The 12853-nt window shown below is 41.1% G+C and overlaps 1 protein-coding gene across 1 annotated transcript; it reads right to left on the reverse strand.

Annotated features, from left to right (window-relative positions):
* Positions 1-11396: 11396 nt before the first annotated feature.
* On the reverse strand, positions 11397-12502 carry gpr146 (G protein-coupled receptor 146). Its single transcript, XM_010796171.1, has one exon. It carries the CDS (start codon positions 12470-12472, stop codon positions 11471-11473), a length of 1002 nt encoding a protein of 333 aa, XP_010794473.1. The 5' UTR covers positions 12473-12502; the 3' UTR covers positions 11397-11470.
* Positions 12503-12853: the final 351 nt, after the last annotated feature.

Here is a 12853-nt window from a genome sequence, read left to right on the forward strand (position 1 = left end):
TTATTTTCACCTGTCACTCCTCGTGTGTCTCCTGTGCCCATCAGTGTCAGCCCCGCCCCTGATTGTTCCCACCTGTGCCTTGTTACCCTGTGTTTAAATTCCCCTGTCTCCCAGTGTTCAGTGTCAGTTCGTCTTGTCTATTGTCATGTCAGGTCTATGCTTTTGGAACTCTGGTTTTTGATTCCTCACTGCGTGAGCGCCTTCATTTTTTGTCCTCTGTTTTTATGACATCTCAACTGGAGTTTTGGTGATTACCTTTTTGTTCATTTTTGCTAAATCATGGAAAAATAAAGTATCTCACAATACTTTACCTCTGCCTCCCTGTCTGCATTTGGGTCCTACATACTAAGTGCCTGGAATCGTAACATCAATGATCTGAGGGGAAACACACACAGATGCTTACTGTCGGAACCAGGCCTACATTGTGTCATATTAATCAAGGCTCCACTGCTTTTCCAACACAATTGTATGTATTTATATTCACCTACAATCCAAACATTTCAAATATGTTCACATTTATGTTATCAAATTGAATGATACAGCCACATGCACTCCACAAGCAGTCATGCTGACAACACATCTTGCTGCATGGAAGGCTTTTTTCCAGGAAGCAGTCTGACAGGATGACAGACCCCAGTGTGGTGCCGAATCAGTCGTGATGGAAAAACAAAAACAAGCTACAGGCTTCATTCTGCTGTTTACATTATGAACTTGTTTTTGATTATAATGGGAGCTTGCTGTATCCAGGCTCTGGTCTCCTGCTGAACATCTGACGTAGCATTGCACTTTGTTTTTAGAAGTTTGGGTGTGTGCAATCATGTTATGCATTGTAATTCAGTTTGCTTTCCCATGGTTTATATGTGGGTTTTAAATGTCAGTTTAACTAGATTAGTTATTTCTGATAAAAGGCACAAGTCTTTCCCTTTCTACATCAATCAGGCATGCAGGATCCACCATTGAATATGTGTGTGAGTTGTAAATGTCTACATGTTTGTGAGAACCTAATCAGCCCTCATTTATCCACTTCCTCCTGCTGTCTGAAAATGAGGAAGCGTCCCAGCCACTGGACGCTGGTGCCTGGCCTGCAACACACTATAATCCACCACAGACTTAATGAGCTTAATGTGCACTCCCAGGCCTCTGGGCTTAAAGGCATGTGCCCTGCAACCATTGCACTTGTGTGTGTGTGTTTTCTTCACATTTAAAAAAAAACATTCACACAAAGCTCTGAGGTGTGTCTGCTGTTGTGATTGGTCATTACTTCCTGACATCATCTTGTTTTGGTACAGTAACATCTCTATTATTGGAGCAGTTATCTTTGAGTCATGATCATTTGAAATATAGAAAGATTTCAGTGTGCCTGCAGACACTGTGGTTTAATCATTATCATTAGACTCACATTACGTGTCTTTGACCATCTGCTGCCTAAGCGACTGTGCAAACAGCTCACATGAATCCGGGGCTGTCTGAGGCTAAGTGTAGACTTTCATTTGTAAACAAGCCATATGTCGTCATCCAGCCTTAAGTCTTTGAGAGAAAGTAAATGCAGACCAGAGCCTTGCAGTTGTGCTGAGGCTTCCAGGAATAGGAACAGATTTCAGAGCTCGATTGGGGATAAACTGTGACTTAGTCCTCAAACCCAAAGTCCACTCTGGCCTATACACTTACACTCACTTTCGCCCCCGCTGAAATGATTACACATCACAGGCACTGCCGTGCAATAATCTATACTTATTCCTTATTTGAACATGCAATAGAGAAATCAAAAAAACGTATGTTTTCAGACGGCACACTAAGTTAATATAAAATATCCTTTTAAAAACGCATTAAGAAAATATCTTCAAACACTGAAAGTATTAATGAACAGTACCACAGATACTAGGATTATTTAATTGAGTTATACTTAGTAATTTAAGATAAGTAAGGTGCTTGGTGGTATTAAAACCACTATCTACATCAGGGGTGTCAAACTCAATTTAATCGCGGGCCACATCAGCATTAGGGTTGCACTCAAAGGGCCGGTTGTAACTTTAAGACTATATAAAAATACATATATATAATGTATTATATTACATTATTGTCTCTGGATTTGGATTATTATCAGATAGGGTAATAACTTCATAATTAAGTATGTCTGAAAGCAGAAGTCTGGGGCAAATAATTGCAAGTCTCTTCAGTGAGAATGTCACAATGATTTAAAAAGAAAAGCCAAATTCTGGAAAAAAAGTTGAAATAAAAAAAAGTGACATTTCAAAAAAAAGTAACATTTCGAAAAAATAATCAAATTCTGAGAAAAGGGCACATTCTAAGAAAAAAGGCTCATTCTAAGTAAAAAAGTCAAATTCTGAGAAAAAAAGTCTAATTTGAGATGCATTGTGGGACATGTAGTCATGGGACATGTGCTTCTGTAAATCATCATGTAACCGTATAATAAGCATATAATATTCTTTGCAAGGTCTTGTGGGGCCACAGAAAATGAAGTCACAGGCCGGATTTGGCCCCCGGGCCTTGAGTTAGACACCCCTGATCTACATGGACGGAATTTTAAAGAATTTTGAACTTTATTATAGCTTTCGGAGAAAAAACAACTGCCTGGCTTGTATTACAATACATGCCACATAAGCTAAAGGAAACTTTAAGCTTTGCATTAGTATAATAGGGTAAATCCGAATAATGTTGTGAAACTCTGAAGATTGAGGGATCATTGCCATTGCATTAACATCCAACCTTTGCACTCAAGTGACTCAGGCTGAGACTGTAAGTGATGAAGAATTTGCTTTTACTTGTTTTCTATTATCATTTTTTAATCATTTTAATTTAAAATCAAGCAAACATTCGAGTAACCTCTGTCAATTGAAAACATCATATCTATATCTACCCCATGTCATTCAATGAAGAAAAAAAAGTTGTGAGTTTTGCATTGGTATAAACTTTAAGTAATGCTGATGATGGCCTTAAATGTCTTATCTGACAAGTTAACAGAGTCAACAGTTGAATTGATGGAAGAAATCGAAATATGTGTGCATAGACCTCTCTGTTCTACTACTGTTTGATAAGAAGTAGAGATAAAGGACAGATTAAAGCTCGCTGGCCAGGAACAAGAGGGATCTCATACTTTACTTCTACAGTCAGACTGTGCAGACTCATAGATCATAAGCGTAGGGAAATGCAAAGGTCATACTGATCCATTTTGTTTGCATAATAATGTGATGAAAGGTGTAATTGTAATAATTGTTTTTTTTATATCATATCCTCCAGAGCCTCAGCATCATCTACATATTTCAGTGAATTGGTGGATATCTCCCTGCTCCTCTAAGGAAAATACTCCTCTTGAACCATGCTTGCTTCTGATTTGGCTCTATCATCGCTGCAGCTGTGGAAAGTGTAGCGCTCGACCTTTAAGACTCACTCCTGAGATGCAGAGCTCTTGCAAAAGTGATTGCTATAGCACATGCAAAAGGAAAGATTGAATGTTTCCACTGTATTAATCTGCTGTTACTGCCAACTGATATTACAAAGTATTTTCATCTTAGAATTTGCACTTTTTGAAGATAAAGTGACAAAGTGAATGTCATTTTCATGCTAACATTTAGAGTTGTCTGCTATTCCGAGTCTGATAAGATTCAATGATAGCAACAACCAGGGAACAGTTTGTATTACATTTACCGAAGGGTCAGTAATCATCAAATTGTACTATGTATTCTCTAACTTTAAACAGGCCCTAAAAAGCTAATTTTCAGGTTCATATTTTTATTTTATGCCTCTACTGTGACATGTTTACATGCTTTAATGTTCAAAAAGTTATTTATTTTTCTCATATTGCCTGTGCTGCAGAACCTCTTTTCACCCTCTCTCTGAAACCAGAACCCCAGTCTGCTCTGATTGGTTAGCTGGTTGGCTCAGTTGTGATTGTTCAACCACTTAGAGATGTCCCACCCGTTAGTCTTCCACATACAATGTGTTGGAGTTGGAGCACTTACCAATAGAAGTGATAGTGTTACATATGTCACTAGTGTCACTTTGATCGTGGCATTTAGGCAGGGTTTGGGAGAGAAACAACCTACAGTATATAACACACTACAAGAAAGGGAAACTCCGAAAAGCAAAATAGGGCATGTTTAAGTAGCGTAAATCACTGAAGAAGAGGCTATACTGAATCTATTAGAACTCTGGTTACACTACCTAAATTATTTCATTCCAATTTCTCTGCTTCAGTTCTGTCAAAGTTGTGCTAGAGACTTATGTTCAGCACTCCTACACACTCGATAAAACTCCAGTTTGCTCACTATCCATGGCAAGGCTTTTCTGTTTTGAAGCTGTGCATTCCAAAAATCTTTCACTACTGTTTTTCATTTTTATTGCCGGCCTATAACTAATCCATTACATGCAAGGAGAGCTGAAGGGTCACCGAGAAGTTGAGATTTTAATGAAATATCTGCTTCCAGGTTCTTTTCACACTGTGGACCTTCAGGGTTTCACTCTAGGGCTTTGTTGCCCTATGCCTCTTTCCCCTCAGGTGCTGAGCAGGAAATTGAGGGATGGATCTGTACACAGTGAAGCCCTGATTAAGACCTGATGTTACCGCTGCAGGGGCCATGTTATCACAGACCTGTGGAGCTCAGCAGGATCAAATAAGGTTTTATAAGTTAGTGACATTAAAATTGAACATGACATTAATGTTGTGCTTTGATGATAGTTTATCACTATAAAAACTTGAAATGGTTGCAAATTATTTGGGTGACTACAATCCAATGTGTCACTGGCTTTGCAAAACTCAGCATGGAGAATGTGTAACCAGCAAAGTAAAAGACAGAAAATGTATATGTGAGTATTTGGTCACAAAACACTGCAGCCTTTACGCACTGCAACAATAAAACAACCGAGTTATTAAGTAACTTTGCTCAATATCTGTATGGACTATACCAGAGTAATCCATTGTGAAATTAGCTGTTGTTGAGACACAAATGCTTGATACTTCATTTAATAATTTGCTATTATGTCAGGATTATGATTTGCACTATAAACTGTGGCAAATGTATGATAATCCTTAATCTTCTTAGCAAACTTCTGTTGCTCCATTCATCAGAGCAAAACACAGGCATTTCATCTTTCTAACATAATGTATTCATTCCCAAAGGCGAAAAACACTCTGCTTCACTACAAAACATTTCTTCATTATGTTCATTAGAATAGAAGCCACCATACTTCCTATAGGGCATTCAGACATGAGTTTAATTTTCTTTCATTTTGAGGGATGGGACAAGCAGGATAACCTTTAGGAAATCAAAAGATTGTTTGTCTGAAGCAGGGATTTGTCCTCTAATTAATGACATTTAGTCAAATGCAATTATGGCAAATGTATGATTGAAAAACTTTGGAAATCATGGATATTTTACTGTCCCTCCTAGATTTAGTTCATATCTCGCCAGATCCTGGAAAAACACAACCCCACTAATATAGTCCCTGGTGTTGTTTTAATGCGCTGCTGTTTTTCAGTTTGGCCTCATGTTCAGGGTGATACTGCATCTGGTTAGGTTAAAGGGTAGGTTCAACATTTCTTTCTGACTCTGAAATGAATAGCCAGGTGCCAAAAAGAACATTAAAACTGGATTTGTTCACTGTACAGTAATTCCTGTTCACAATTATCTCTTTGTTATGCACTTTCAGAAGTTGCCCTACCATCCACCTGTTCTTATAGATTTGCACATTGAAAAAAAGTGAAATCTTGGAAGTTTAAAATATTTTTGTTAAATTGAGCAAACATACTGTACATGTATGGGCTCAGAACAGTCTCATAATACACACATGCACACAGAAGGATTCAAACTTGTATTTCGTGATCCGCAAAAGGATTCACACTTGTATTTCCGGCCTTTCTGCAGGTCACCCTTGAAAAAGAGATCTTTTGATCTCAAGGGGCTTTCACCTGGTTAAATAAAGGCTACAAACACAAACAAAAAACGTGTGTTTCCTGTATGGCGAATACAGCTGCTTTATTTATGTCTGTATGAAGTTGTTGTCAGTGCATTACAAAGCCAGTGCTAGACAGTGAACTGTCAACGGGGGGGAGTCCCGCCGGTCATTATCGGCCGATATTCACTCTTAATAGTTTGATCGGTGCTCTCTATAAAGGCCGATCAGGAGAGCTGGATCTGATCGATATGGACATAAACGTGAGTGAAGTATAACCGGACACGAGAGAGAGATCAGATCGGCTGCTGAGTCTGACAGAGACACGCAGCTCTGCATGATCACCTGAAGCTCCGCCCTCTGTTTAGCGAGCTGACCGGACAGCGCAAAATGCCCGCGCTCATGTGATTGGCTTAGAATTGAGGAGACATCTGATTGGCTATAGATAGAAAAAATTCGCACAGCGATCCGTGCACAGAAAGCGGTTTGTGTTTGCAGGTTCAGGGGATTTAAACGGAAAACAAATATGTGAGGATCAAAAATACATATGTAAAACTTTTGTCTGTATTTTGATTTTTTTACATGTATATGAAATGGAACACATTTGTGTGTGCAAGTGTGGATCCTGAAATACAAGTTTGAATCCTTCTGTGTGCATGTGTGTATTATGAGACTGTTCTGAGCCCATAGTACATGTACTAACACCACTAACACGTGCAATATAATTCGAAATAAATTAGGCTTGGATCATACTGAATGTGTTGCTTAAGAGTTTGCTAACATATCTGTTGTTTTGCTGTTGTTAAGCACTGCCCTTATTTACCTTGATTAAAATAAGACTTTCTTAATTTTTTGATGATTTGATCGTAGAGGAATGCCAAGTTTTCTTCAATAATTGAAGGTATCACGAGGTGAGTAATTTATATTCAAATCTTTTTTTTGTGGTTGAAATCTTTTTTTTTTAGGTTAGTAATGTTTTAAGGTTAGGGTTGGGTTCAGGTTAAGGACAACACATCATGTAGTAACACAACACACAAACAAGATGCAATTTGCAACTGCAGCACATTCAAACATATCACTCAGGAAGTGACACTGATAGATACTTACAATTAGTTAAATTGTTCAAACAAATTGTGACATATTTATCAAGGTGAAGGTTTGAATTAATGTGTGTTTGGTGTGTGTGTGTGTGTGTGTGTTCCCCTCAAACTCCCTCGCGCCCCACCTCCCAGCCCAGCTTCCAATCAGAGCAGACAACGTCCATTGGGGCCTCGCGACCGTAGAGCAGAGAGGAGACGGTGGGGGAGGGTCACGTGTGTACACACTAGTGTAGGCTCAGCAGCACTCTGCAGTAGTAAAGTCTGCAACGGACAGCCCCTTTTCAGAACAAGCCTCTTCCGAAAAGTTGATAGATAAACTCAGTCTCCACCGTAAGCCAGTAAAACGGTTCTTTTTAGGCTTTAAGAGCGCGTGGGAAGCTGAAGTGTGTATTTTAGGACCGCGTTTGTGAAATGAAACGACTGAGAAATGCCAGTGGAAATGCTACATCCAAACCCAATGCCGCCGTAGGTTTGCCACCGAGCCAAATATATACGTTTCTGGTGAGTTTTCCTCTTTTTTTATAATTTCGCCAACTAATGAGATTCAGGGTGCCTTGAATATTCACCTTACAGTGGTAGACAAGTCAATTTTCTCCATCGAGGATGAGTAGATGCGATGTTGAGTGACTGTGCCAACAATAGCCGCAGAAAATGGTAGATTAATGGTAAGAGCTGTGACAGCTCCGTACGCTTTGAACTGTGCAGTCAAGTGTGATGGAGAGACATGATGTGCGCAATAATAAATAGACACCACGTTAGAAAGGCTGGTTTGTTTTTCTTACCCTTGTTCGGCTGTTGTTGCTCCACTGTTTTAACAACATGTTTATATTTGGAAAGCAACACCTTAGTTTTCTCAAAGTGCTGGGAAAAAAGTTGTTATCAGTTTAATCAGAGTTCTTGAAGTTTAAAACTCCCTCACTGTCAATAGAATGTGTGGCTTTAAATAGACTTGTCTTTGCTTGAATAATAGCCTATATGACTCTTGTTGACATGACATCAGCCATTGGGCATAGAGATAATCAGATGTCATAGAGTTAATTAACCATATGTGATGCTTATAACTAGAATACTCAAAGATGAAGGCAGCCTTTGTTCGTAAATCCCAGGCCATCAATGAGTAATTACTACGTTTTTAGATATGTTTATTCGTTTGAACATCCATACAATATAGGATCATACTTGTTGAAGAATTATACAAATGATAGATTATTGTACTCACAAATCATAGAATATATTCCATGTGATGATAGTGTTTTTTTGACCAAGCTTGACACCTTTTATTTTGAAAAATGATATCAAGACTTTTTAATCAGCTTTAGAAGACATTATCTAATCATTTGTGACCCTTACTTTCGAATCATGTTCGACTCTGCAACCAGGAAGACAAGTGAACGCTCCTGAAGTAGTTCAGATCAGATAAGTCTTTACGGTCCCACCAAATGAAATGCTTCTTTAGATTTAGGCTTTGCACTTGTTGTTGTCAACTTCATCCATGTGACTGAAGGGGACATGGGTCGTGTGGGCCATGGCTTAATGGCGGTAAGCCTGCTTTGTGCTGACCATTGAACTCTGTTTGACTTTGTTGATGCCTGTCACAGTTCAACATGTTGCCAAAAAGACGCTGAGGAAGCTGTCTTGACAAGCTGTGACCTGTGCTTGACCAGAGTTTCTTACCCTGGAAGTTCATATGAAACATGACTACTGCCAAAAGACATTTCTGACATTGTTCAACTCCCTCTTGAGTTAATTAAATCGTCAACATTTTGGACCGTTTCTGCGATAAATCTGTCAAGATTTTTTAATTTTGGATTAGCAAAACAGTGGACAGGTAGATAAGTGACCTGTTTGATCAGTTTGCTTAAAAGTCTGTTTTCCTTTTGAGGAATTCATATCTTAAGTTATCTTTCCTGCAACAAAATTCCAGCCCTCTGACTCAAATTCTTAAGGCCCGGACACACCAGGCCGATTTCGGCCATCGATAGATGTCTGGCCGTCGATGAGCGTCCTGTCACCCTACTCGGATTGGTGTGTCCAGCACCGTCGTGCCTTTTCGGCCGTGCCGACACCTTCCGCCGGCAGCTTAGCGAATCAGTGCATGAGAAGCGAAACGGAAGTGAAGAAGGCACACGCAGACGGCTATTATTATTTTTTTTCCAGTACCGCACTAAACATGTTTTTGATTATAAGTCTTTATGTGAAACAGTCTGTTAAACAGTCTGTGATGGACGAGAGTGAAATTGGAACGCACGCTATTTTTTGTTTCTATATATCACGCAGTCTGTCTTCCGGTTGCCTCTTTTGAATTAAGAATACACACTACCGCCGCCTGCTGGTAAGGAGAGTTATTGCCACTCACGCATGCGCAGTGCATACGTGCTACTTGGCCGTCGGCTGAAGTCTTTGCGGTGTGTTCCAGTGAGACTTTTTGGCCAACACGCAGGAGACGTGAGGCGACACAACAATCGGGTCCGTCGGAACGTGTTCTTTGGTGTCAGTTTGGTGTGTCAGGGCCTTTAGGGACAAATGATGATTTGGGGAAAAATGTCACGATTATATTAAACCCTTCCACTTTAATCGGTAAAGTATTTGAATCACCCCTTGGTGATATTCATTTACAAAATGTTAGTCATGAATGACTGAAAAGTCAGATGGCTCATTAATAATCCCTGTTAATAGACTGCTTTCCAAGAACAAAAGGTTTAGAAATGCACTAGAACCGGAAAGATTTAGGGGCTGGAATAATAGGCACCTTAATGGCCTCTCATACTGTAAGTAGTTTAGCAGTTATGTGGGGGGTAGATACTCATTATACTTATTCAATTGCTAAGAAACTTCATGAATCAATGTGATTCTGTTTTATTTTGCTTCTGACATTGCTGCCCAGTCAATGCATGTGCAAATGTGAGTCATGTATTTTCTATCTGTAGTTGCTGCTCCGCTGCACGCTGCTGCAGACGCAAGGAGCGAATCATGTGACATCACTCAGTACTTTCTGAGAAGAGCCTGTAAATTCCAGTAAAGATATATGAGGGGTGTGGGCCCAGAATGTCACACTAACTCCCATCAGACGGCGATATCTGGCCTTCAAAATGCTCAGACGTCAAGCACGTGGGCGTCACTCTTACGAGATAATGTTTGGTGGGGCTGAAGCGCGCTGGAATACACCCCCCCCACTCCTCTGGGAATATTTAACTTAACCGCTTTTGACACGGACTGAGGCAAAAAGTTCAGAAGGGGCTTAACCAAGTCTACAACTGCAGTCCAAGTCGTGCAAGAAGAACTCTCACTAGAGCTTAGGCTATTCTTACTTGGCAATGTCATTTACATTAGACTCCTTTAGGATATGCAAAAGCCACCTTCTCCTGAACTTATTGTTGTATACTTGCATGCATTCTTCAATAACTAATATGCATTGTTAAATGACTGCATACATATTCTTCCAAGAGAACTTTATCAGGAAGTACACATGTTTTAATAATAGCAGAATATAGCTCCTGTTCCTGTTTATTTGAACGGCGTATCTCTGACCTTAACTCAACTCTGTTCTGCATCACTTCCATCTGTATGTGGCAGAAACTAGCATGAGCTTCAAACAGACATACTGTAGCTCATATATGAGTAGGAGGAGACGTTTTTCTTTCACCTCACTTCCCTCAGTGGAGTGGAAAAGTAGAGATTTTATTATCATGGGCTGCTGGCAAACTGTGCAGAGCTAAAGTGCATGACAACACCAACGCAGAGTTTGCTCAGAGTGATTTGATTCAGACACAGCAACGCTATCAGTGGATATTCACAAGTTTAATATGAAAGCTATTATTAAAAACATTGATTAGTTAAAGGTGGGGTAGGTAATTTTGGAGAAACCAGCTCGAGTGCGCTAGAATTTGAAAATACACAACCGGAAAAAATCTGCCACTTCCTTACAGAGCCCCTCCTCCAAAACACACGAACGTGCACATGACCAATGAGGGCACGAGATAAGTTTGTGCACAGATGGAAGGCTGACAGGCAGGTAGGCCATCCAGTTATTTTAGCCGGGCCGGCTCAGATGATTGGTCGTGCTTTTTACAGTACTACGGCTTCCACAGAGGACATTTTTTTATGGATTTGTTGTCAAAGCACTTAAGATATTCATTGCTATCGGGATGTTAAGAGCATTCCATGGAATATAACAAAAAGTGTATCTCGAGCCGGTTTCTCAAACTTACCTACCCCACCTTTAAGGCGATAATATCTGAATGTGATTTATTGTGCAGTGATTTGGAGGAATTGCTGTGGTATTGCTTACTAATACCAGCATGTTCTTCTCTTTTAAGGTGCCACAACCACACCACAGCAATTCCTCCAAATCACTGCACAATAAATCACATTCAGATATTNGGGATAAGTGCCGGCTATGCCAAGAGCTTGAAAAAGTGGGAGTTAGAGGGGCGTGGGTAACAATCTCCCAGGATGGGGTCTCACGTCACCACTTGCTGCACTGTGGAGCGTTCAGGAGGGCAAGACTGGGTTCTGCAGCGCAGCCTCCTGAGCAGCCGCTGGAGCTTGTTAGAAAAGTTTTTGTTCATCTGTCGATACATGAGAGGCATCGCAAAGCTGCTGGAGAACGCCAGCAGCTTGGACACGCATCTCAGAAAGTTATATGTGGGTAAGTAATGTGTGTTGCTAATGTGCCCCGGCGCTCCGGCCACAGTGTGTACCAGCAGGGTCATGTAGTACGGCGTCCACAGCACAAATTGCACACACACGGAGGCCAGCAGCAGTCTGTGGATGGAAGGGTCCAGGCGGGCCGAGTCCTGGTCGAGGGGCGTGGACTCCTTCCTGATGCGCAGGATGAGCACGAAGGCGTAAAAAACGGCCACGGCAGGAACCACGTAGCCGATGAACATCATGATGGCGTCCGCCGCCTCTTTGTTCTGCATTTTGGAGCACTCGACCATCTTGGTGGAGATGTGGTTGCACACGTAGAAGAGCAGCGAGGAGAAGCTGGTGAGCACGGCGCCGCCCCAGATGAAGCCGCACACGTGCTTGGTGTTGTACACGCTGGACATGTACGTGCGAGGCAGCGCCCGCTCGATGTAGTAGTCCAGACTGAGCAGCGTGGTGGAGTACATGATGACCAGGGAGGAGATGTTGAAGAGGATGAGCAGGGTGATGTACACCTCGTTGTTGTACTCCCACGCGTGCCAGCGGGTGAAGGAGGAGTTCAGCAGCTCCACGGGCGCCACCAGGTTGAGCACCAGGCCCGCGATAGCCATGTTGACGAAATAAACATCCGGCATGGTCATGGAGACCTTGTTGGAGAGGTTGACCACGATAAGCAGCACGTTGTAGCACAGCCCCAACGGGAAGCACACCAGGAGGTAGATGAGGGAGAACACGGACAGGAAGAGGCCGAAGTCCTGGCAGAGCCGGAAGTCCACGCTGGTGTCCGTCTCATTGTAAACCATGCAGAGCCACATCGCTCTGACTCTGGGCGCTTCGCTCAACAGATCCACTGCAGGCAGAGTGAGGGAGACACAAGTTAGTTACGGAACAGATACATAACGTCAACGTTGCAAATAATTGGCAGTCAAAATAAGAGCTGGCAAATATCTAGGGCTGCAACAATTCTTCTAGACAAGCTATGATTGCTGTCCATTCAACTTAAGAATGTTTTTATTCCAAAAGAGATAATAAAATCCCAATATTTTGATGATAAAAGTGCAAGAAATATGCAAACATAGACATGCAGGCCATTAAAGCCTATTTGAACTTTCTTTTTTTTTATGCAAGGAAGTCGATTAATCCAACATTTATTTTCTAGATGAACCGATTTGTGTAAATTGTAGGGCTGCTCGATT

Source organism: Notothenia coriiceps, unplaced genomic scaffold, assembly GCF_000735185.1.
Source record: "Notothenia coriiceps isolate Sejong01 unplaced genomic scaffold, NC01 NC01_scaffold00037250, whole genome shotgun sequence".
Classification (NCBI taxonomy): domain Eukaryota; kingdom Metazoa; phylum Chordata; class Actinopteri; order Perciformes; family Nototheniidae; genus Notothenia; species Notothenia coriiceps.